Here is a 27,432-nt window from a genome sequence, read left to right on the forward strand (position 1 = left end):
TAATGTTTTGAATAGATTTTTGAGTTTTATTGAAATCTTACATGAACAAGAAATTGGAAATACAATCACATCAAGGAACAAATTGCCACGGCTTTGACGTTTTAAGCCAAACAAATTTTGTAGGGCAGATTTTCAAAAAGGTGTGAAGTTATAACAATTTAAAAACACAGTTAACCTACTTCTAGGAATGCAAAACATACAATCATGTTATTTTCAATACAAGAAAACTTAATTTGTTGTAATTTCTTAAAACTACTAAGACAAAGCACTAGCTTTTACTTTTATGTACAGCATACTCCTATGTAGTCTATCCCAAATCCAAAAAAACTGACCAAAACCAGAGGTTCTGCAAAATCATGATTGAACAGTGTGCCATTCCTGCTTTTAAACTGCTAAAATGAAGCCTAAAATGATAAAAGCATTGAAACCCCTTATGGAGTTCAGGAATTCTGCAAGCCCAATAATGTCCAAGTGCATTTATGAAAAAAGAAAACTAAGAGACTCGAGTATATACACAAGAGTGATTCTTCAGCCCAATACAAATGGCAGCCAATCGCTACTGAAGGATGAAACATTAAGCCAATTTTGTTTTGAAGGATGTAGAGCTATAGCCAATTCTATGTTTCCAAAATTCTCAATCCCTCCTCACTTGTCTACTTCCACTGCTGCCCATAAGTATCCTGATAAAATTCCTGGTTGTCATTATTGTAACCATAGTTACCGGCATAGTCACCACCTTGCTGTAGCGGCTGTTGAGCGATGGGTTGGGAACCCCAGTTCTGCTGGTTGTTGGTCTGACGGCGCTTGGAATCAGGCTGGTTGTACCCATCTGCCTTTCTCTTGCCTCCTACGTTGCCCCCACGGTTGCCCCTGGCTCCACGAGCACCACGTCCTCTCTGCTGCTGTGCGGGACCCCCTCTCCCACCCCTGGCTCCTCTTGGTGGTCCCATGGGTGCCCCCCTCTGTGAATAGCCAGCTCTACCTCTTGGTGGTGGTGCTCCCCGCCCCCTAGGTGGTGGAGGGGCACCTCTCCCACCCCTTCCTCCTCCTCCTCTTCCTCTTATAGCATAGCCATCATCATAGCCGTAATAGGGATCTTCATAGCCACCACGGTAGTCATGATAGTCATAACCATAATAATCATCATAATAATCTTCATAGCCATAGTAATCTGGGGGATAGCCATATCCACCTCTCCCTCCACGGCCTCTGCCTCTAATAGGAGGTGGCATGCGAGGTGGAGGATAGTAATAATAGTCTTCATACCTATTAAGAAAAAAAAAAAAAGTACATTAATTTATCTTGAAAAATCTCCCAAAATAAAGTACATGTTTTCCCTTGTTAATAAACAATACACAACATGGAAAAAAAAAGATTCAGTTTCTTCTGAACTAACTTGTATTTCACAGCAGAATTTCACTCTGCAGTTATTACAGTATTGCAAGAATGAACACTCACGCAGTACTTCTGGAGGCCTGCCTGGCAGCCTGACGTTCTTTCCTTTTCTTATCCGGTGGCTTTGCTAACACTATTTCAATTTCTTCCCCTTCTATTTCTTTTCCATTCATTTCATTCATAGCCTATATAAAAATTAGAAGAAAAATATCAAAGACTGATTTCCATTCCAAAGGAAACTAAAACTTTCTGAAAGAAACCAGTTGGTTGGGCTGTTGTAGACTGAACTATGTTCTGTACTTCATTCTCTGTGCTCCTTGAAAGCAGAACATGGAAGAACTCTGTTTAAGTCCCTCTTTGCTCACCATATATTCTGAGGCAGCATTTCTTTAAAGAATATTTTCCTTGTACCATAAGGTAAAGGAATCTCAAGCCACATGGAGCATCATATTTAAGAAGTGATAGTGTTGTCTGATTTTTATGTTCCTAGATTCCCTAAAAATAGTTCAGAGAAATGCTGAGAAAAAGTTCTCACTACAAACACTGACACGAGCATTCAGTGTACTTGCAAGACAGGTAGAACGTGTACATGCACAGGAATATGTTGTTTGTATGCGGTCTTCCTAGCTAGTTGAAAGTGCTGCATGAATGTCTCTGGGGACATCAACTATTTTGATACTCAGCTGACTGAACAATGAAGAGATTTGAGGACACAAACTTAAGGGGGAAAAAAAAAGCAACACTGAAAACTGTTTATCTCAAGTGAGGCAACAATCCTCAAGAAAAAGTAATGGGCAACACACAATTTGCAATTCTTACTTGTATGTACAAGAAGAACTTAATATACATATACAAAGTACAATTAGGCATATGCCTTCCTGTTCTTTGCCTGGACTTATCTACCTCACATTTAATATTTCTGGGTACTAATATTTCTGGGTACTAACACATGCATTAACAAAGACTTCAAACATCCTCAAAAACATTAAAGATAGTGGTTTATTTACTTGAAAGGAGCTATGATTCCAGTGCCTACTGTACTTTCAGTGAGCCAATTCCATGCATTCTATATCATAATTCTTTCATTAAAAAACAGATGGCACACCCATACACAAAAATGACCCATAAAATTCACAAAAACAGTTTAGTGGCCATAAACTGGAGCCTGACAGGGCAGATGTAATAGTATTCTAGCTTATTTCATAGACGAAATGAAGTAGAGTCGAGCATCTATCTTCTCATGTGCCACAAGAAGTTTCTAGATGCTCAAATGTAAAAAAAGAACATTCAGAAGTAAAACCTAGTGGGATCAAGCTGGAGGTTCTATAAAGACATACTATATTAAAACATGTCAGTAGGTGTCACCAACTTACCCCTCCTGTCATAGAATCAGGCTTCCTTACCTTTTCTTTGACATGGTCTAAGACTATCCAAACTGACTTCTATATCATTAAATGAGTGACATTGATTCTAAATCTAAAGTCAGTGTATCCTAAACCCTATTTTGGTAGGCAGGAAATTTGTAAGCAAATAAATGGTTACCAGATGCTTAATAAGGTTGAGCAAGGAAAGATCCTTTGAACTATGCAACCACAGACAATATACACCATACCACTCAGACTCCAAGGTGTAAAACACTTCCTCCACTACCCTGTTGCCTCCATGCCCTATTGCTTTCAAAATTAAAAGGAGTAACTTCTATACAATTCAAGCCAATGAAGTGTAATCAGTATAGACTAATGTATCTAAGACCAGTTTAGAAGGTCAAAGACAGACACCTTCAAAACTTACATTAACCACCTCTAATGTTTAAGTTATTTAAAATAAACCTTCTAGGGAGCATGCAGAGTTTGTTGGTGGCTTTTTGCCCCCTCCCTCCCCTTCTTTTAAAATAGTCTACATCAGAGTTGCAAGTACCATTCTTCTCCCTTTCACAAGATACTTTTTGAAATACCCTGCAAGTTCTGTGCAGTATTTGTCATCCCAAGAGCTACACACAGCCTTTAAACAGGGGTCTTTGAGAGACAACTGATACCTTCTGTCAGTGTTTCCTCAGAAAAACTGTCTAGGTTGATTTTTTTTTCCTCTTCTCTAGTCTAATCTTCTGCACTGGTCTATACCTCTTTTCCAGTCTACTTGTAAACGTGCTACAGTTTTGGCAAGTTTCACATCCTCCTAGCTAGTGAAATCATAGGAACAAAATTATTAGTGTTAAAATTCTCACAATGGAAACCCTATTATATGGGCTATACAAAACATCTTAAGATATTTGTTAATTAAATTTCTGAAAGCATCAGTACATAAACTGCTGACATCTGATTTATTTAGGGAAGAATAACCAACCTACCTTCACTGCTGCACCTCTGTCCTCAAAATGAACAAAAGCATAGTCCTTTAATTTCTTTACTCTTTCCAGCTTCCCAAATTCAGAAAAGGATTTCTCAAGAATTTCTTCCGTCACAGTAGTGGCCAAGTTTCTTACAAATAAAACTTTCACCTAGTACGTAGGGAAAACAAAAGCTAGTCTTTAAAAGCCAAACATGAAAGTAAACTAACATTAACCAATAAGATGTTATTCCTTATTCTATGCATTAAGGATTTTTGTCCAACCCAACAGTAAATTCTGTACCCATTTCCAAAAAAAAAAAAACAAAAAACAATAGTTTTATGCATTTACCTGTATAAAATTCCTACAACTTCTCTCCTTCCACACTTCCCCTCCATGACCAGAAAGATATCAAGAATATCCAACAATGACTTCCTGCTTCTGGGATGCTACAAGTCCCAGTAAAATTTTAGTAATAGACCTCAAGAGTAGCAAAGAATTATTAGCAAATCTTAGGGAAAAAAGAGCACAATGCTGCACTTCAGCTTCACGTCACTCTGAAAAATAGTCTTAAAAGATATCCACCTAGTAGACATCAGCATAAGCAGAATGTAGAATAACCATGTATATTATTAATTTAAAACATGAACAGAACAGCAAGTTCCTAATGTGTTACACAGGCAAGTGATTTACGGTGCTCAGACCATACCAGTTTTGATGGCTTACTATGAAAGTGTCCTCTAACTTCTTCCTTTTCCCCAAAACTAGCACTGCTCAGGTGGACCAACTCTACTGCAGCATAAAAATAATTTCTCCCAAAACAGAAGAGAATTCAAGTCCAGGTTTTACATACCTTTGCCATGACTTCTGGATCAGGTTCCTCTACTGGATCAGCCCACTCCACTGTCACAACATTTCCCCAGACTTTTACTTTCCCACTCATCAGGCGACGCCGAGCTTGTGCTGCTGACTTGTGATCTTCATATTCCAAGAAGCAGAATCCTCGATTCTTCTTTTTATCATCAGGTTGATGATACAAGATTACATCCACCAAACCCTCTGAAAAACATGTCTTTAGTATTGAGCTTTAAAAGGCAAGAAGAAAAACAAAAAATCTAGAGTCTACTCTCTAATGCATTCACTTTTTTTTTGTAGCACACATCCTCTGAACTTAACACCTGAAAGAGATGGGGCAGGGGCACGAGAAACAGGGAGGAGAAAAATACATATCCATCCAATTTACCAAGAAACAGGTTGCCTACTAAATGAAATTTTCCAGAACAAACTTACCTCAAAACTATGTCCCAAAAAACATCAACATGAACAATTCAAATATTGTCAATTTTCTATGTTTTGTTTTACCATTTTTACACTTGGGAAAAGCAGTAACATGTGGCATCTCCCATGTCTCACGGGCAAGATGGAAAAAATTTCTTCCATCTCTCTCCAAAACAAGAGGAGATAGCAAAATGAATATTCACCTTCTGTTTTCACCACTTCCCTGCAGTACTTAAAAATAGTAATCCTAAAAAAGAAGCAGTAGGTTAAAACTCTCCTACAGGGCAATAGCAGAAGATCAAGATTTCAACCTCTCAAAGCAGAAGCATCCTTCTTGTGATAAACTAGCTTGTTTTCTTCCTACTTGCTGCAGAAGAACTGGGACAGAAATTAATCTGTTGTTATTTCTACAGTAGCATTCTCTCAAACACTTTTGTATTCCCTCCTCTATCATTCTTCAACATTTGGAGGAACAATGTTTGAGGCTCTCCAGAAACTTATCAGCTGTGAAAGTAGAACCTACTGTAGATCCAGTTACAAATGCAGTCTTCAACACTAACCTAGAATGGATGACAGAATTAGGACTTCCACCACCATCTTTCAGAATTCATTTATGCTGTTACCATCCCAAATTGTAGTCTTATATCAATCATTAAAAGAGCAGTAAAACAGACATTAGTCCCTTTACACTCCACCACAAAGTACACGTGATACATAAATTTTTCTACCAGATATAAACTTGGAAAGTAACTTAGGATTAGATTAAATGATACCTGAGTAAGTCATGTAATAGAGATGCAAGAGAGAGGTTCAATGGTATTTCAGGATCAGTGTGACAAACTTATCATGAAGTCCTTTACCTGTGACTTTACTAAACTCTTCCAATATGTTTTCCTTAGTCTTGTTCTTTGGAATTGACCCAACAAATAATCTGTTGTTTGCCACAGAGATGCATACTCCAAGGTGCTTCCCAGGACGGATTTCATAGTTGTCACACTGAGAAAAGGAACAGCCATTCACTTGCACTACCCGATACAAAGTGGATGAAAAGATCCCGATCCCCCAAACCATAAAATCAGCTGTTTCAATATCTGCTATCTTTATACATAGCATATTGAATTCACATTCAATCGAGTATTGCAGTCTTAGAAGTTTTTGTTGTTTCAATGTTCACTTAAGAAATTGATGTACAAGAACAATATGCAACGTACAAGCTGCATGGGGTAAATTAATTCACCTACTGTTTATCTCAGACTTAAAAGCTATTCCTAGACAATGAATGGTGACTGTTTCCTGTGCTTGGAGTCAACATCAGTCATTGCTGCTGTTACTAAAAAAAAAAATGCATAGAGTTACAGGTACCATGAGTTCTTTCACTTCAATTGCTTTCTTAAACATTAAGCACATTTGCTTCAAGACACTCTAAATCACTGTGCCATTCCCCCCCCTTCCCACGCTTACAGCAGGGATTTTTTGGGCCCTGTAAGTACTAGGCCTCTATAAATTTAACTTCTGAAGTTTTATTTCAGAAGCTTCCCTTGAAAACCAGGTTATTCCACTTGTTAATCACACTTGTACCCACAGTTGTATTACTCTGAACAACAATCCTGATATATCTTTAAAGGCAGGAAAGTTCAACATTTAAAAAAAAATTAAGAATTCAAGCAATCTTTATCTTGGGTAGGATTTTTTCAGACAGGACCTAGTGAGACAGAACTCTGATCGCTAGCCAGCTTCTGAAAAATCTCATATACTTCTTCAGATTTTTCAGCCATTTTTACCCTACGTGTGACTTCGGCATACAGCTAGTAGTGCAATATCCTCAAAAACCTTCATATTCAAGAACTAGAACAACGTTAAGGTACTACAGGCTATCAAATGATCACTTCAAAGATAATTTTTTTTCCCTTCAGATTTTGCTTCAGATACAACAGTGATTCGTATCACTACAAAACTTTGTGTTCAACTGCCATGAACTTAATCTGAATCTGTTTTTCAATGTGTATTTTATAAAGCCATTTTACCTAGAATCAACTCTACTCCCATTGATACCTACACATCAGAAGCAGCAGAACCCCTGATGCAGAGAAGCTAAACTTCAAAATTTCACGTTTATTTTCAGTATTAAAAGAATTCTGCTCTTTCTATCAAGGTTTAGTTTTCTTACAAGGTTTATTACACCCCATTTTCCTTTCTTCCAGTAACCTGTGGAAAATATTTCACCTAAATACAAGTCTGACCCCATTACCAGACAATGTTAAGGCAGAAGATGCATGGGTGAAGGGACTCCAGATACAAGGAATATATTCACAAATTCACTTAATTGGTGTACTGGAAAATGGAGGCCAGTCTTTCATCACTGGTGCATCACTTGATACATCTCCTGTCACTTCAGCATCTTCCCCTTCATCTCCCCCAATCACTAGAAATTTAGAGCAACAACTCTGAGCAGCTTCAACCTAAGAGTTAAGTTTCAGAACACCTTTTTTCTTTCTTTAGTGTCAATAACTCATATCCACCATGTTCAAACACAAATTCAGGAGTAATCCATTTCAAAAGCAGTAGACTACATACAAATCTAGTTTTAGGACTATAGTTTGATACACTAAATCAAGCCAGGAGACAATTTAGGAAAGGAATATTATGAGTCCATCAATGAGTGCTTTACAAACACCTCACTATCTAACAGATTCCCAACTTGCTTACAGTTTACACTATCTCATCCAGTCTGAAATAAGTTACTCACCAGTTTGACTGCTTCCTGAGCTGCATCTTTGCTACAAAAGGTAATAAAAGCATAACCTCTGTTTTGACCAGAAAGAGGATCCATCATGAGGCGCAGATCCCAAATTGGACCAGCTTTCTCAAAGAGTGGTACCAATTCATCTTCATACAAGTCTCGAGGAATCTTACCAACAAAAACCTAAGAAGGAAAAGGACACAAAGCTTTTGCAGAAATACAGATTTATTTTTAGTACTTCAAAGTTCCTGGGAAGGGAAGTAAGTAGGTTGCAGCAGAAATCATCACAGCAGAAATGCTGTAGCCTTCACTAGGGACAACGTTATTGTATCTCCTACTAAAGTCTTCTGAAGTCACAGTGTTAGGACTAGATTTTGCATATGGAAATGTGCTTTGTAATTTGTATATAAAAGGCTGTACATCTCCACCAGTGACAAAGACAGCTCTCACCCTGTCATAATTCTGGCAACTAAAGACCTTACAGTCAGGTGTCTTGTAATACTCCAGGCCAAGTTTTCCTTGCTCTTGAAATATTTTCATATCATTCCCTAGTCCAATCTTGATTAAGAAGTTAGAGATTGAAAAAAAGATCCTTAATAAGTTACCCCAATGCACAATTTCAACTTTAATATACGCTGTAGTCTTATTTCTACTTGTTTCAGCTTACGCTAGCTGAATGCTATACTTGTCTAAGAAAAAACTGAGAATTCTCATTTTTGTTCCTCATACAGTGATGACTATTAAACTTGGCAAAAGTTTGTTAAATATTTCAGTCTGTTCAGCTGAGATATAACTAAAAAGATTTTTTCTTCTAGTTCCAATATTTACAGATATTTGCTCATTTGATTGTTTTAATCACTAGTGTACCAATTATGGTGCATCCCAAGCATGGCACTACAACAGTTACACTAATTTCTATCCAAGCTGACTTAATAAATATGTAACATTGCTTCTTCTCAGATGTACTCTCGAAAAAGGTTCTAAAACCATTTTAGAACATTGGACGTTAAAGTGTGCCTTGTGTTGGTAAACAGTTGTCCATTTTTGCACATCTTGGTTTTAATTGCATCACCTAAGCATTAGTTGGGCCTTCAACTTTCATATTAAAAAAACATCTCATAGAAGTTAACCTCATCCAACTAGGTAAAGCCTTGCCATAGTCTCATCCAGTACCATCTGTGCTGAAGGCTTAGCAGACAATTTCAAAACTGAAGAAACTAAGAATAGCCAGAAAAGCATTGATATGGACAAACCCCACAAGGAGAAGGCAGTGACTGATTCAAGGAAAGCAGAAGGCATGATTTTCTTCCAAAGGAAAGATAGATCATTCACATGTTTCTTTACATTATACAGCTATTGTGCAATTCAGTTACCAGAACATTCCTTTAACATAGCTTAAGCTCCCCACTTCAGTATAAATGCCAACTCGCTATGGTTTATTTGCTACTGAGGAAAGAGAACAGATTTATTATACTGATCACAAGTTTAAATCCAGATTCAATAGGCCTCCTTTTCAGAAAAATTCAGAAATCCCTGCAATAGATGTTTCCATTGGCATTACCTAGAGCATCTCACTCCAAAACATGTGTGCTTCCATTATAGTATCACTTTCATGTCTTTAAAAATGGCACAAAACAGGAACTCCAACTTGCTATTAAAGACTGCAAAACTGTCAGTTGAGCTGTCCAATCTACCACACTGAAAGCCTCTCCATCCCCCTTTCCTTCTCGTTTCTTTGACTCAGTCTCTTATTACCTCCAAAAACTTGAAACCAGCATCAACTCAACAAGATTGCTACAACAGTTCAGGTAATATTCTCCAGTAGCTAAGATGATCAACAGAATTAATGATTTCCTTCTCTTACATTCATACTTGACCTATATTCTGGAATAACTTCACATCTGTATCTGAGTAACTAGATGTCTCTATGGAAATAATGACAGGAATTTAACTGAATTTGCCTTGAGCCTGTAAACTTTAATGCATTAACAAACTAAGATCAGACAAACACCAGGTGAACATCTTTCAAGTGTGAGAAGAAACATTAAAAAAAAGGTTACTTTAAAAAAAGTTAAAAATTGGTCAACAAGCTTGGAAAGAGATTCTGAAATACTAAAGAATATAAGTAACATGCCTTATTTCATTTTTCAGTTCTACAAGACTGCAACAGAAAAGCTTCAGAAAACAGCATTACTGTTGAAACAAAATAGGAGATCTTTTGTAAGCAAGATGCAACTGCATTGTTTCCATGCTTCTGAGATCACTGACCATTGGGCAATGTCAAGCACAAATACAGGCTGAGTGAAGAATGGGTTGAGAGCAGCCCTGATGAGAAGAACCCATGAATGTTGGTTGATGAGAAGCTCAACATAAATTGTTAATGTGTGTTTGCAGCCCAGAAAGACAACTGTATCCATGGCTGCATCAAAAGCAGCATGACCAGCAGGGCAAGTGTGGTGACTCCCCTTTCACTGCTCTTGTGAGATCCCACCTGGAGCCTGTGTTCAGCTCTGGGGCCCCCAGCACAAAAAGGACATGGACCTGTTAGGAGCCCAGAGGAGGCCACAAAGATGATCAAGGGGCTGTACCACCTCTCATGTGAGGACAGGCTGACCTCACAGCAACCTTCCAGTGCCTAAAGGGGGCTACAGGAAAGCTGGAGCGGGACTCTTTGACAGGGGATGTGGTGACAAGACATGGGTAATGGCTTTAAACTAAGAGAGCAAGCTTAGTTTAGATATCAAAAAGAAACTCTTTGAGAATAGTGAAGCACTTGAACAGTGTGGATATCCCAGCTCTGGAGGTGTCCAAGGAGCTTCTTCAAAACTTCATGACCCTTTAACAGTGCTCTTCATGTGCTTTGCAGTAAATCATTTCCAAATGGCAAATTTAAGTGCAAATTAATGTAGGCTGCATGACTGCTTCAACTCATCCATATCTACAATCATCATTAAAAATATACTGAAGTAAACAAAATTTAGGGTGGTGCAAGGGCCTTTGAGCCCCAACAGTTTTTCCAGAAGAGCAACATTCCATTTGCATAACACATCCTATAGAAGCTTTTTCTAGTTCAACTCCTGCTGGAGTTATTTTACCATTGGTTCTTACATTAGAAAGTTACTATGTTACCTGTTTCTTCCCATTCAATTTATTACAGACAAAAGGAGTTTTAATTGCTCCTACATCCCCACTAAGGCAACATTTTACAGACTACAAGATAGCCTCACAACCCTTCCCTGGCATTATACAAATACTGACCGTGCATCCACAGCATAGCACATGGAATACCAATTTACCTTCAGAAAGCTAGAAGTAATTTTACATTTTTTAAAGACATTCAAAGATTGTGTCCAACATATTTATCCAAAAAATTTCAGCTCTGAAAAGGAGCTACATAGCTACTCCTATATAAGGATGTGTTTATGAAACAGCTTATATGCAATTATCTTAGTACGTTATGAAGAAAAAAAATCTACTTGCAATATTTTTGAATTTTTATTTAATATCACTGAAAAACACTGAAATAGAAGTCTGAAGTTGGAGTAAGGCTTACTTTACCTGGATATCTGTCAGTAAAACTAAAATCAGTGCAGCAATCGGTATAGACTCAAGTCAATTACTCCTGCTAGAAGTACTGCACTAATTTCAGGGGTGGGAGGGAAGAACAGGGTACTTTCTTCTTATGCCTATCACAGTAGAGTAGAGAGCTGGTATTTTACAGTTATCAGTGAACAGTGAAGTCTCCTGTTCTTCTAATCATGCCTTAAGATAGTACATTCATTTACACCAACAGCTGAAGGATAGAGATGAAGTCATCAGTCACTTCCTTATTTCATTTTTTAGTATTAACATTAGTCTGGACAGGCAGTATGCACAGATTTTTATTGTTGTGGTTTTGTTGTTTTTTGTTGTTGTTTTTGTTTTTTAAATGCTGTCTTTTATAAAAGATTACAAAGACTTTTCATTTTTCCTGAGTTTATCAGCCAGCTAAAAGATCTTCCATCAGCACACTGAAAATCACCAGAGAAAACGTATTTGCTTAACAGGTTAAAATATGCAACTCAATCTAATTAGATACTACCCCCATATTAGACACGACAGAAACGTTTGTTTTACCACCCAACATTAAGCAATGAAAACACTGAATGCTTGTCTCATTTGCATGAAAGCATCATCTTGAAGTAATGGACAAATGACCAAAATTCCTTTTGTTCCTCATACTCCTACTTATAAGCTCCTACTTACAAGCTTTTGCTGCATTGGAAAATAAATATTTATAGCATTTACTTTTCTTGTCTGCACTTAATCTCAAAAGTTATTGAAATTACTAAGTAGAAATTACTACTATGTAGGCATCCTCCTATTTTGCTAAGCATCTGGCTTTTAGCCACTTAAGAGTTCCCAATAAGATAACTTAAAATTCTGGTTATTTATACAGAACTACCCTAAGAATACTGGAAAATATTTTTTTCAGCATCACTTGTATATACATGTCAGTGAAATGATAAACTACAACTAGCATGGAGAAGGCAGGCTTAAGAGAACCCTAATGTACAGTCATCAGTTACTACCTTCCCATTTAAGGATCCATTCTATTTTTTCATCCCTTCAAATAACTTTTTTTTTTTTTTTTTTACTTCTCAGAATATGCAGTTTTTCTTTTAGAAACCATCCTTCCTGTGACACTAAAGTATCTTCTTGATGGTAAACAAGTTTCAGAATTTACAAGGATGCAAAAATAATCTATGCACTGAAAAAACAATAAAGAATTTAACCATTTTCTTTAACCTAATCTGATGGCTCCACAACAACTCCTGTATCAATGGTTAGTGAAAAGAGCATGGTCGAGAGTTTAGAATGAACTACAAAACAACCTGCAAGTGACCAAAGCCTTGCCCTGCAGAGAAGGGCTTGGGGAGTCTGCTAGACATGAGCTTGATATGAGCCAGCAGTGCACACCAGCATTCCAGAAGGACAACTACATCCTGAGCTGCATCAGAAGAGTGGCCAACAGGGAGGTAATCATTCATCTCTGTTCTGCCCGTGAGATCACCCTTGGAAGTACTGTGTCCAGGTGTGGGGACCCCAGCACAAGGATACGGATCTGGTCCAGAGGAGGGCTATGAAGATGGTCAAGGGGCTGGAGCACCTCTCCTACAAAGAAATGCTAAGAAAGCTGGGAATGTTCAGCCTAAGGAAGAGAAGGCTCCAGGGGGACCTCATTGTGGCTTTTTAGTAGTTCAGGGGGGTTTATAGAAAACATGGAGAGTGACTTTTTGCTCAGATAGGACAGGGGGAATGGTTTTAAACTAAGAGGGGAGATTTAGATTAGAGATTAGGAGGAAACTCTTTACTCAGAGGATGGTGAGATACTGGAAAAGGTTGCCCAGAGAAGCTGTGGATGCCCCATCCCTGGAGGTGTTCAAGACCAGGCTGGAGTGGCCCCTGGCCAATCTGATCTACTGGGTGGCATCTCTGCCCATGGCGGGGGCTGGAATTAGGTGATCTCTAAGGTCCCTTCCAACACAAGCCATTTCAATGAAATGCACAGCTCAAGCACTTGCGTAACCAAACTAAAGTCTGCCTGTAGCCTGTTAGCAAGATGCAGGCTCATTCATGACCCTGAATTTCTGGATTTGTGTAGTGACTAGATTGCATCCTTTATATATTAAAAAAATATTGAAAATCCTTCTGAACGTCTTGTCTATCAGAAGAAAAAGCAGAGAAAAAGATCTTATAAATTTTAAAGCAGAAACAAAGCAGCATAATATTGATAAGCAATTGATATCAAATATTGATAATTATCAATATTTTCAGATGCACATGACAAAGCCAGTATAAGCAGAGAAGGAAACATTCATGTAACTGCCTGAATTCTCAAATAAATGCCTCCATAAGTGTCGAAGTACCAACATTTACTGAGTTCACTTTAAGCAAAATGCTTTACATTGAAACAGCAAGTCTTTAAATAGATTTTCTTTTATTAAGTTACATTATTTATTTTCTTCCCCAAGCTTCCACACCTTAACTACTTTGTCTCTGTTGCAGAATCTCATCCCCAAAAGATCCAGCTGCTCTTAAAGCCCACCCACTTGAATACACTGATCAGGCTCACCTTTATAATCCTGTCAGCAATTCACTGTGACAATCTGTAAGTGTGAATGTTTGACGTTTGACGTGCCCAACATCCAGTTACTTATCAATACCTCAATTTTACTGCACTATGTTCAAATACACCATGAAAGAGTTAAAATTAGTTACCATGTAAAGAATTCCACTTTAAAAAAACACACAAATTATTCAATGCATAAATATTTACAGTAAAAAAGACTTGATACATCTGTTGGAAAAAAAGGTTACTTAGTAAGTATTTTCTTGGTTATCAGTAGCAATACTTGGGTATACTTAAAAAGAGGTTTGCCATCATCAGTGACAACTCTTTGGAATTGACATATCTGAGCAGGCAAAAAGCTATGAGAATTTTATTCATTTTGTTTAAAATAAGTTTCCAACACAAAAAAAAATCACAGTCCTACAGAATACATGTGGTATCTTTGCATATTTTTACCCATAGTATTAGAAGAGAGGCTTTTATACTCCTATATAGGCAAAATTTAAGAGTAAAAATATATATACGCGCGCACACACCCCACCCCACACTTTGTTCTGGAAAGAAATGTTATAATAATATAGTCATTTTTGTTAAAAACAAAAATGGTTTGTCTACCAAATCAGAAGATCACATTTAAAATCTTGATTACTGACCCTCATAGCCCAACAGCAACAGCAAAAGACTAAATTAAATTGCTGGATGCTTCATTAATGCAAGGTGTTGAGCACCTGAACAAGTCAAGCTGAGCAGTAATCAGTCTTAAAACCCTTCAAAATGCCAGCATTAATTTGGTCAAGGTATGATACTTGTAACTGGTTAGCTGGGCTTTGCTACAGACTCTCACGCTGATTCACTGGAGAAGCATTTACATTACCTTACCGGAGTTTCCTCAAGTTAACCTTTCTAGCAAGCTTCAAGAAACTTACAAGTAGAAAAATATATCCCTAATACAATTAAACACAGCCAACTTTTCAGCTTTCTTGTGACTTCCTAAAGAGAACAACCACCACCAATAGGACAAAATACTTAAGTTTCCAATCAAGTATTTTCAATCATTAGACACATTGCAATTAAATAACATGAAAGAAATATTATAATGTAATCACCCTAAGTTGGTTAAATGAACTTCTAAGCAACCCTTATGAATATAAAACTGCAAAAATTTACAAGCTACTTGAACTCTTTTAGTGTGGTAGTTTCACTATCATACCATGAAAGTATTAAGTATGCTTTTGTATAGATTGAAGTGAAAGCAAATAAACAAATAATTAATACTGAGCTAAGTTGTTCTCTTCAAAATAGGTAGTTGTATTGAATAAAAAAAGTAAAGGTATTGAATAAACATACTCCAAAGTCCTTTCTGCTTTTAGTACATTGCATGAAAATCTTTGTTACTGACACTCAAATTCTATTTAAGTTGTAAACAGTCAAACAATTTTCAGTCATGCTTTTGCCTATACATTCAGCTAATACCTATGTTAGTTACATTTTAAGCCATGAACCATAATCTTTAATTTGTATGGTCAAGTCCAACAATTTCATCATTTATTTTATATTTTAATAAATTGAACATGGCTTTCCCCTGTATATTCCACCTGCTTCTTCCTCTCAACCTATTCCTCTTCTTTCCTGCAGAATACCAAGGCCTAAGACTGATCAAGACACACAAACACAGAAGCAAACTTTCTTCTACAATGCTTAAAACTTTCCTTTATGATTTCTTTTATTTTCCAGTATATCTAATATATTACTTTGCATAAACATACGAAATAATTAGGTTAGTCTGTATATACTGACCTCTGTTCCAATACCAGGCTGAACACCAGAATATACAGTATCTGGAGGAGGGCCCCCATATTTCCTCTGTCCTGTAGTTACATCCAAAGTGTAACCAGTTCTCTCTAGCAAAGCCTGAAAAAAATTATCACATTAGTTATATGAAGGAGGGTAGTGGGTTGAAAGTATAAATAATGAGATATAAGAAACATTTCCTTATTTGCTTCTTGCCATACTTGATATATACCACAACGGAGATATGGACATACAGAGCCTACCCAAAAGTGTTATGTGGGAAGGGTTAAAAAACAACCACCACAAACAAAATTTATTTCATACTGAGGTCACCAGAAACAACTTGTTTTCCTTTTCCCATTTCACTCTACAAGAACATATGTAGTACCACAAGAACTTCAGAACACCAGGCAATTCTTCTCACCCACTTTGTATTTAGGTTTTGCACAACAGAGAAACTGAGTCTCAGTGTTAGTGTATTAACACACTATCTTGTTGAGATGTCCATCTAGTCTCGTAGTAGCTTTGAGCTTGCAAAAGCTTTAGGGTAAAAAGACAAGTAAGAATTCTCAGATATCACGTTCATGCATTTTGGTAATTGTGTAATCAGGCAGATCTACATTTCAAACAAGTACTCTTTTCAGTCTTTCTTTCATACATTCCTTGAAGCAAAGTATGAATATACTTGTCCAAGAAGTATTAATGCTTCTTAAGTACATTAAAATTACGTCAGCCTATGTACACGTAGTACAAAATAAGTCAGTATTTTCTAAACGTTACCTTGATCTTTGCTTCATCTGGTCCCTTTGTTGATTCCTGTACTTTGCTGCCTTGTTTCTCTCTTTGCCTGTAGGTCTTCATAACTCCACATAAAAATGCACTTTTGTTCTGTAGATACAATTTACAAAATCATTAAATCGTGGGTATGGAAAGCCCTGGAAACGCACCGAATCTTACACTCCATACTGTGAAGCCACTATATCAAGCCAATGCAGTAAACAAAGTATCAAAAGAATCCTCTAGAAAAATAGAACAATTAATTGAACAAGTTTGTAAGACTGGAATTTCAAGTAGTATTTTAACCTCATTTTCTCAATAGCACTCATTTTTATTATCTATCAGCTTTTGTTTTGCACTCAAATATCCACACATTTAGGGCAATTTTTTTTTTTTTTTTTTTTTTACACAGGCCTGTGATTTGGGTTTGAAACATTAGAATACAGGAACAAAGAATTTCTAAGTTTTAACTCTCCTCCTGCCAGTAGTGCCAGAACACTATTTATACTTATGTGCTCACATTCTTGGAGCTCTCACCTTACCTGTACATGCGACAGGTCACTTTCTTTAAACTGCTGTAATACAGAGAGGGCTCCTTCTTCATTAAATTCCCTAAGAGCATCAATTGCTCTTTCATCAAGATCGACATAAGCTACCAACCCTAAAAGTTAAAGATAAAGAAGTTACAGATTTCTATTAAACTTCATACAAACTAAGAACTATGCAGTCTGCTTTTAAAGTCAAAAAGTTACGTTCCATAACAGTTATACATTTAATATAATTACATATACCTACACAAGCATATGAAAGAATATGAGTACAACAATGAAAAAAGTTAAATTAAAATGTATATACCTAAGCATTAATTGAAGTGCAAGATTACATCCCATGTGTAACAGCTTTCTAATGTTTGAAAATCCAACAGTAAACTCTGGGTCACTTCTAATGATTTGGGTTTTGTTTGTTTGGCATTTACTTTAAGTTTCACACTTCATTCTCTTGAATGGAGCTGTTCTACAGTAAGCTGACATGAACATTACATGTATCCTACAGCACGTAAAAAGTGAGCTACCTAACTGAAGGTTAAACACGAAGCACTACAAAATATTAGTAGAATAATTTATTCACTCTTTCCTCCCAACGTTAAAAAAAACAAAAATCAGTAAACTTCCTGTGTCTAAAAAATTATATTTTTTAATACTCATTTTGTTGCTCTAAGCAGCTTAAGAGCCAGAATTAAAAAAGGTATTATTTTGAGCCCTGCTGTGTACCCGAAACAGCTAGCATTAATTTTACAGGTACAGACTCCCCCAAGAAACATTGGACCAGTTCTGAAGCACTTTTTCTGTTAAAGGTGTTAAAGGATCTTTACAGGTTATTTTTTCCCTTTTACAATGCACTTGCATAAGCTGTGGAGTGTGAGAACTATAGATATTAACATTTGCACTTTTAAAACCACACACAGCAAAAAATACCAAGAACTCCACATACTTTGCAACAGCTTGATCTCCAGAATACACAATTATTTAGTTACTACTTGATTTCAAAAATGCAAAGTAGTGCCAAGCCCAAGGACTACATTTCAGAAGTGATCCTGCATATTGGAAGGCACCTGTATCTTTCAGGTAAAACCTCAGCAGATTAAAAATCTCAAACTTCAACCCCAAATTTAGCTCTAGTGTCAGAAGTAGTTCTGTTCACTGACAAACCCCTGCACAATACAAGTATCTTCAGTGCATTTAAGGAAGTATGAATATGTGTTTTCAGGTCACTCATGCAATGGAATTATACTAGGTAGTCAGGTTCTGGGCTGAAAAGCTTTTAATTCCCTTGAGAACTCCTCACAACACAACCTAACATACACATATTAGAGCCCCACAAGTTCCTCTGCCCAGGCATTTACACCTTCTCTCAAACCATCAAGTGCTCATCATCATGACCCATAGTTAGAAAGTGCGTATCTAAAAGCTGATAAAGTCTTGATGAAAGCTCACTGTGAATGACTTCCAAAAGACATCATCCACATGATCCAGAATGTCATACTGATGATGGTAAGATATTGGTTTTGAACTGCCTTCATTTAATCAGTGGAATTTTGACTCTTTTCAAGAAAAACTATCATATTGCCACCAAGGCATTCAAGATAAACTCATAAAGCAGTTCTATTGCTTCTTGTACATCTGTTCACAGAACACACTCTAAAGAGGAGAAGGAAGCTTCTGTCTAAAGGACAAAATAATAAGGGTGGACAGGATGCTACAAAAATAAAATAGAAAAAAAAAAAAAAACATTGCATATAAAGAAACCTTCTCTATAGCAGTTGCAGAGACCACTTGCTACCAGCAAAGCATTACTCCATTTGCTAGATAGCTTAGTCCTTGATTTTGTTAAAAAAAAAAAAAAAAAAAAAAGTTAGTATCAATCTGAACTTTTCAATGTAGTAACCAGCATGGATTAAAATGTCCACTCAGAACAAGAGAGAACACAAAATCCACAGGCAGACTCAGTTCAAATGTAGTCCCAGGCAAGACAAGCTAGTTGCTTCCCTCACTAGGTCACCTATCCAGCCTTTGAGTGTTTAAGAACCACTGTGAGGAGTTGACAGTAGAAAAGTAAAAGCAAAATGACGATTTGGATTGAAGAAAAAACGTACAGTTTAGTATGTTCAAACATACATCTTTATTAGATAACTAAGAAACTAGTGTTCTGTGCCCTAAAGCAACTAAGATAACACATACAACGCTAAGGATGTGTCAAATACTTAGTCAATGTAAAACCCAATTTGCCTTTAGGGAAGTCAAAGTAGCAAAACATTCAGAGCTACACAGATCAAAACCAATGTATTTTTAAACCTTAATCTGTAAAAATTTGAAAATGGTATGCCCTCACTTTCATAACCAGTCAGAAACAAGAAATGCATATTATACCTGTCTGAAATATTTCATCAAGTCTCTCTGCCACCTTCTGTGGGAGGCCTGCCTCTATCAGTGTCTTGTAGTGTTCTGTGTGAGTTACACTGGAAGTATCCATTGGTTCTTCCTCTTCTTTTAACTGTACCGCATTACCATTCACCTGATTAGCCATTTTATTATGCTGCTGGAAAAAATTCAGGAGCTATATTACAATAAGCCAGAAAAAAAAAAAACTAGTTTGTAGGACAATGCATGATTTATCTAAACTAATTTGTATACATGCTGCAAATGACCTCTATCAAGTTTTATTTAATACTTTTTGGATGCAGCTGATCTAAGTTGCAAAATAAAGTACAACCCTTAATACTGCAGAAAATGTACATGGAAGAATTTACTTTTTTTTTTTTTTTTTAAATGTACTTCATGTACATAACAACGTCTACACTTCAGATTGTCAGCAAGTTAACTGTTTACCATAGCAGCTAGAATGTACTGGGATACGATAACATCCTTCAGAGAAGAATCAGAAGAGCTAGTTCTATTTTCAATTCCCATTCCTCTACTTTTAAAACAATCATTTAAAATTCAGTGAACACATAACCCTGCAGGGTAGCTTAATGTATAAAAATGTCAATACTTGTTTGCTAATTTTCACTTTCTTGGCTTGTTGCCATGTCTTCCTTCAAACCCAACATACTGTGTAAGACTAGCCAAACACTTTCTCACACCACTGTCAGAGCTCTGAAAAGGTAGGAAGAGAAAAATTGCACTGACAAGCACATTAAAATTTCAAGCTGCAGAGCTGTTTCCATGCTTTCAGTTTTACTCAAATAAGAGCTCTAAAAATCACAGTACTTTTTTAGAATATATAACTTATTGGTTTAAAAGGAAGCCATGACTGCAGCATCTTCATTTAAAGACTTGCTTTCAGAATTAACAAACTGATTGCAAATATGTGCACTGAAAAATGCACAGCTATGTTCAGACAATTCCAGTGGGCTTTGCCCAATTCATTAAAAACAGTTTCCATTTCTCAATTAGCCAGCCAGCGGATGTTTAGTACTCTCAAATAAAAAGGCTGACAAAAGACAAGTCAACTACCCAGCAGAGAACATTAGGATGATCAATTTAAGTTCAGAAATGAGATGAGCCTCAGGGTTTGAAAGATAAGAAGTAGATGATTAGCAGTGAAATGATAACCAGATAGACATATGCAGCATGGCAAGAGCAATGCAATTAAGTACTGGAATACAGATAAGAAGATTCAAGAACAGTTTTGGTTGTTGGTGGTTTTTTTTTTTTTTTTTTTTTTTGTCAGGGTAGGGGTTAAAAGGTGTTAGACTCTGAAGCCCTAAGCTATTTACTGTGCTGAAAAAGAAAAAAAAGTCTCCAAAGACAATCACACCTACAACAGTCCTTTGTATACCCATCCCTTCTAGATGAGAGCTAGTGAACTTTTTGGAAGATATCCTATGATGACTTGCAAGCTCAAGCAAGAAAAAAAGTTTTCCTTCAGACAGAAAAGTAATGATTTTTACTAAGACTGTCTTGCCTTGAAGGGCAATTTCAAAGAGAGATAATACAGCCTCATGTTGTTTCTTTAGCAGTTGTCACTTCTTTATGTGATTAGCAAAGAACGGATAAAGTCTTTTATAGCTACATGGCATATATAGATGCATCCTGTTTCTTGACCCAGAGAAATTGCTTTCTAACCAATTCAGTTTGCTTCAAAACAAAGTTGCTTAAAAGCAACCATGAATATAGCCTAACTACAAAATAAAAAAATGCTACCTGAGGACTACAGTAATGCTTACCTAACATTACAAGTGTTAACTAAGCACTCCAAGCACGAACTGAAAAACAGGTTTCTATAGGTATGCATACAAAAATCATGGAAAGAAGAAAAAAAATCAACCATGTCTGCTTGATAGACTGCCACTGTAGTAACTCAAATTTGAAACCGTACAGGGCAAAAGGGGGTTAGTTAAACTGAAAATGCTTCAGGTCAATCATTCTAAATCCCTCTTCTCAAAAGTGAGGATGATACAAAAAATACACACGCAGATTTTTGTTTTCACCTCCTATTTGCCTTATAAAAATCTGTTACTTACACACACACACACACGAACAAGAATTGTGAAGCTAAGCAAAGACATTAACACAGAAGTGTTTAAAACAATTACAAGTGACTTATGCTGCCTGAAAATTTGCCTTTTTTGTCAAACAAGATTGTTTACAAGTGGCACATTCCCATAAATTTAGCACTGCTGAACACATTCTCGGACTTGCCTATAACTGAACAAAAGGCTGACAATGATACCATGTCAGGTAGAAACCCCTTATCTGCAGTTCAATAACTCATACCCATGATATACAAGATTTGCAGCCTAATGTATCTACCTTCATCACAAAACTGTGTGGAGCTGTATCTAATGCCTAAGCATCAGATTACTACACAGCACCACAGCTGATCAAATTATTTTCTAATTAGGTTTTTAGACAACATAAATTAAATCTTGGCATGTTAATTCACTTTTTGCTTAAGAACTAGTATCCTTGTGAAGAACTAAATTCAAACGTATTCTGTGTTCACCAGCCATTAAAGTTCAGTTTAGCTGTTCAAATTTCAGCAATTTCCTGTCCCAAAAACTTAACTTAAAAAGACTTTCTTAAAGAAATTTTCTCTGGGAAGTTTTTGAAGTGACATAGCTGTCAGCATATTTGGGTCCCACCAGTATCCAGAAGAAATGTATTTTTCACAGTTATAGTAAGAAGTTCCCTGCTGGCTTCACAAGCTGGGCCAGAAATCTGAGGTTAGGAGGACTTCACACATCCTGTGTGATTACCAACAAGCAAAATTACATCTCTTACACCACTGAAATCCTAACTTCGAGTTCCTCAGAGATGCATGAGTGAAAGTCATAACTGTAGTCATCTTTTTCAAAATCACTTTGCTCTCCTGCTAGAGAGCATCAGCTACATGTAGCCATCAAGTTGTTTTGTTTTTATTGACTTAATTAGTAAGGAAAACACAGAATGATTTTAACAACACTTTTTATTCTCCTCTAAAAGATTTTAAAAGTATATTAAAGAAAGAGGAGCATTATCTATGTTTGTATATGCAGTGTTATCCACGTGGCTCAGCCCACCCAAGCCACACAGAAAAGCACACGCATGCAGGTAAAAGTGACAAATACTTTACTCTGATATACATTAAATAACTCAAAGAAAAGATGGAGACTGGTTGAATTGCAAAGATTTTAAGTGTTGATTATAAGCAAAGAATTATGTGTATTAGTATGTGTGGGATATGCCTTTGTTTTTAAAAACATGCAAAAAAGGATGAATTTAAAACTGCATACACAAAAACAGGCTTACCGAATAAGCAGCAGTAAATACATATTGTGGGCAACTTTACAAATGCAAGGAAAGTTCCAGTGATACCTGAAACAATGCATAGCTTCACCTTCTCAGAGCTGAAGAACTGTGTGTGCAAGTGGGGGGTGTTGCGAAGGTTGTCTTGTTTTAAACTTCACACAATTGTTGACACATCATTGTCAACAATGTTTTTCTGAAGTCCATGAACACTCAACTATATCAGAGGTACTTTTAAGCCATCTACTATCTTTCACTTGGAATTTCTGGATCCTGCATCTCAAAAGACAAATCTACCAAGTGACTAGACTGTTTTTCTTTTAAGCATATTGACAAGTGAAAGGTTTAAAAACTACAGATGTTTCTCAATTAGCCAGAAACAAGCTTATTTTCATGCCTAAAACAAATAAAATAAAATGGCTCATATTTATTTTTTTCCCTTTGGAAAAGAAAATCTAACTCAACGCACACCTGAGCCCAGCAGCATACAGTGTCTTGAAAACAGAAGCTTAGCCTGAGAACAACAATCACTGGAACAGCCACGAGGTTACTATTTCCTGTATTTCATACCACTCCTCCAACAGAGGTTGCCACCCACAGACTAAGTATAACTCTAGCCAATTAAGTATAACTGCAGTCTAGTTAACTGCGAAAGTGTTTAGTAACAGCTTAAATGAGCAGAAATAGCAACTTCTGGCAGAAGAAAAATACTGTAAACTACCATAACCAACTTCACGGTGATTATCAATACTGTTTTCAGCCTTCTGCTATGTAACTCCTGATTTCATGAAGTTACTGAACTGTACTTGTTTAGCTCAGGTGCACTGGAAGCATAACTAAGTCGTGCATAAAACTGCACCAAAGTAATTCCAAATTGCTTATGTTACTATTCCTGCTATAGAATACATTATTTGTAAGCCAGTAGTATCTGTAGAATCTATAAGAAATTAAAAATAGCATTGGGATAGCATTGGGGTTTTACTTTTTTTTGAAAAAGTTTGTTTGTTTAAGTGAACCATAGGAAAATGTAATAGCCACTATGAAGGTGTCTTATGCTTCAAGAAGATTCTTGCCAAAACAGGAAGAGAAGAAGCACACAAGCAAGTGGAAGGTAAGAACTCACACTAAAAATACTGAACTGGGAGCTTATTAAAACCTCACTTGTTCATAAAAAGGGAGCATACCAGTAACTTTTATATGAAAGCACTATTGCCATTTCTTTTGTACCATAGTTTATTCAACCACAGAAAGTACATTTTTACAGCTTAATCATGATATGTTTATCAGCATTAATTATGAGAAGATTTGTTTTGAAGTTATCGTCCCCTGAAAAACTTTTACATATTAGCCAGTTTCCAGACCAGTATTTCAGTGGCAGACGACCTCTACAATAATGAGTAGTTAGCACCCTCATCCCTCCAGCACTGAGTTCTCAGCCCTTCCCAATCCATAAACCTATGGAATGAAAAAAAAAAAAACAAAAAACGGAGAACCTCCATCCTGATGCTGACCAAAAGACTAGCACAGCCCCGACAGAAACTATGCTTCATCTACACAAGTGTAAGCAACCTCCCCATCAAGAGATAACTTTACCACAGAGGACAGCAATGCGCACATCTGTGCCATTAAAATACAGCTGCATGAGTAACTACAACATGTTGCTAACCCGAAGTATAAAGCCTCACACATCCTCGTTTTTAACTGGAGTAGGTCATCTGGTAGGTTGGGCTGTACAGAACAACATTCATGGCACTCCAGTTCAAAGTAACATTTCAACAAAAGTGAGCATTGTTCTCATGAGTTTATCCTCAAGGAATTTTGCAGACCTTTGTCTAAGGAAGAAGGAAACATTGCTTCTCCTGACAAAACTACTAAGTTCAGCGTTAGCAGGAGGCTCAAGTATTATACCAAAACAATTGTATTTTGACAGAAAACAGAATCACTACTGCTGGGATCCTCTAGCATAGTGTAAGGGGCCAAGAGAATCCACGCAACTTTTTTCAGAGTCATCTAGCACAGCTTGTGCATATGATGAACCACATTCAAAAATCGATAGGTAAGTAGGTTGTTAAGACCCCGTAAATGGAGCCACATTTACAAAATGAAAATAACAACAACATATTTCAAGATATCTAAGGAAAACTTCTGCAGTTTTGGTAAAGACCTCTCTTAAAGGATCGTTATAAGAAAAACAACGTCCTAGCGACACACTTCTGAAGAGTTTCTCCTTCACAGCATTAGCTGAGTGGCACTCTGAGAGTATTAAAGAGTGCACCCGAGAGCTCCGAGTGCAAGGCAGTTCTCATTCCCCACAGCCCGCTATATCGCAACAACCGCTACCCCAGAACAGGAGCGTGCCGCGGCACCGACGGGTTTTCTGTCAAGGCCTCCTTCAGCCTCCCTCCCACATCCCGGCCGTCAGGGCGCCTCAACCCTGAAAACTTCGGCGGCCAGGAGGGGACGGGAAGGACCCTGCCCGCGCAGGGGACACGCCGCAGCCAACCTCGGCAGGGGCGCAGCGGGGGCAGCCTCCGCCCGCCATCGCGCCGTACCTCCCGGGCAGGGGCAGGGCCCGGGCCCGGGCCCGGGCCCGGCCGCTGCCCCCCCCCCGCCAGGCCCGCCCCCAGCGCCAGGGCCCGCGCGCGGCCCGCCCGCTCCTCCCTCCCCCGGGCCCGCCGCGCAGACAGGGCCGCTCCCGGCGCCGCCCCCGCCCCGCTCTCTCCTACGCAGCGCGAGCGCCCCGGGCCCGCCTCCGCCAGCGCCGGGCCTAGCCCGAGCCCGCCCGCCCGCCCCGCTGCCGGCCTCCCCCCCCGGGAGCCCTCGCCCCCTTTTCGCGGAGCCCCCCCCCGCGCGAGGCGGCCCCCTAGGGACTCACCGGAGCGGGGCCTGCGCGGCGCAGCTCGGGCCCAAGCAGCGACGGCAAATGGCGCGCGCTCCTCCTTCTCCTCATGGACGGCGGCGCGACCCCGGCAACACGCGGGGTTTCCCGGAACTGTTTCCAGGGACCGCTGCTTCACCCACTCAGGACCTCCCGCTCGAGACGGGCGGCCGGGCTCGCCTATAAAAAGTGGGAGGCGGGACCAGGCGTCGCCGCCGGAGGCCAATGAGCGGGAGGCACCGCGACCAATCGCGCGGCGCCTTCAACCCGGCGCGCCGGCAGGGCCGGAGCTGGGAGGATTTAAAGGGGCAGCGCCGCTGCCAGCCGCCGAACAAAGGGAGTGCGGGGAAGGCGCGGGGCTGCCCCGCCCCTGCCGTGCGGCGGTGGTGGGGCTCCGCCCCTGCAGCGGGGCGGGCCCTTGTGAGCGGCGCCCCGCCGAGGTTGGAGGTGGAGGCCCCCAAGGGCGGGAGTGGGGAGGAGGAGGAGGTGGCAGCGGCTGGCGCGGTTCTCCCAGCACGCGTGGTTCTGGTGCCTGGCCCCGCTCAGTAACCTGCGATGAAATGGAGCTTGCTTACTGCGCAAATTGGCTTGGTCAGGCTCTTGGTGGGCGCAGCCTCACAGAATCACACAGAATCGTCTAGGTTGGAAGAGACCTCCAAGATCAGCCAGTCCAACCTCTGACCTAACACTAACAGTCCCCACTAAACCATATCCCTAAGCTCTACATCTAAACGTCTTTTAAAGACCTCCAGGGATGGTGACTCCACCACTTCCCTGGGCAGCCTGTTCCAATGTCTAACAACCCTTTCGGTAAAGAAGTTCTTCCTAATATCCAGCCTAAACCTCCCCTGGCGCAACTTAAGCCCATTCCCCCTCGTCCTGTCACCAGGCACGTGGGAGAACAGACCAACCCCCACCTCGCTACAGCCTCCCTTGAGGTACCTATAGAGAGTGATAAGGTCACCCCTGAGCCTCCTTTTCTCCAGGCTGAACAAGCCCAGCTCCCTCAGCCACTCCTGGTAAAACTTGTTCTCCAGACCCCTCACCGGCTTCGTCGCCCTTCTGTGGACTTACTCGAGCACCTCGATGTACGTCTTGTAGCAAGGGGCCCGAAACTGAACACAGTACTCAAGGTGCGGCCTCACCAGAGCCAAGTACAGGGGGACAATCACTTCCCTAGTCCTGCTGGCCACACTGTGATGCGATAAATAAGCAGTTCTGTAGGAAAACCTCTTGTTGGAGTTGATAGTGTTTCCCCTAGGCCACAAAGTGTTGCAGGGTCTTCCATCTTAGCCCGCAGCTGCACAACACAAAACTGAATTTGTGCTTGGCTGGGTCAAGCTGAGTCCCGGGGCATTGTGTGGAGACAGTCCATCCATCCAGGTGGACAGGCCTTGCACCTGCTAAAGAAACAGCAGTAGCTTTCATACCCTTGGAGAAGGGCCTTTGAACTGTACAACAACAAAACAACTCTTCTGAAGTCTGCGTGCACCCCTACTGCATATTAAGTATGCATATTTCCATCGTTATTAACATGGAGCAGGAATAAAATTGTGTTAGCTGATGTAAATAAAAGGATCTTCTTGGTCCAAAAATCAGAGGCAAACTCAGGTATCAGAGGTGTTCAGTCTATCTTGCTGAACCTGTCTGGTGGCAGGCAGATGTGCTGCTTCTCTTGTGAAATTTGCACTACTTCTAGGGCTTCCAACTCCAGGTCTGGCACTATTGACAGTTCCTTGCTGATTGTAGGGTCCGTTGTCATCCGTTCTTTAACAGGATCTGGCACTATTACTTTTTCACTGTAATGTGATGCTTATACTGAAATTATTTCAGTTATAATACTGGTTC

General features: G+C 39.0%; 1 protein-coding gene across 2 annotated transcripts; it reads right to left on the minus strand.

Moving 5' to 3' along the window:
• On the minus strand, positions 1-25,709 carry HNRNPR (heterogeneous nuclear ribonucleoprotein R). Of its 2 annotated transcripts, none has more exons than XM_032202431.1 (11): positions 25,582-25,709; positions 19,347-19,512; positions 16,962-17,080; positions 16,423-16,530; positions 15,649-15,762; positions 7,746-7,922; positions 5,860-5,995; positions 4,575-4,780; positions 3,743-3,892; positions 1,459-1,580; positions 1-1,266 (listed from the first exon to the last, which is right to left on the minus strand). In XM_032202431.1, the coding sequence occupies exons 1-11, from the start codon at positions 25,654-25,656 to the stop codon at positions 654-656; spliced, it is 1,986 nt and encodes a 661-aa protein (XP_032058322.1). In that variant the 5' UTR covers positions 25,657-25,709; the 3' UTR covers positions 1-653. The 2 variants fall into 2 exon arrangements, with proteins under 2 accessions (XP_032058322.1, XP_032058321.1); XM_032202430.1 differs by having other exon boundaries at positions 19,347-19,515.
• Positions 25,710-27,432: the final 1,723 nt, after the last annotated feature.

The sequence above is a fragment of the Aythya fuligula genome, chromosome 23 (assembly GCF_009819795.1).
Source record: "Aythya fuligula isolate bAytFul2 chromosome 23, bAytFul2.pri, whole genome shotgun sequence".
NCBI lineage: Eukaryota > Metazoa > Chordata > Aves > Anseriformes > Anatidae > Aythya > Aythya fuligula.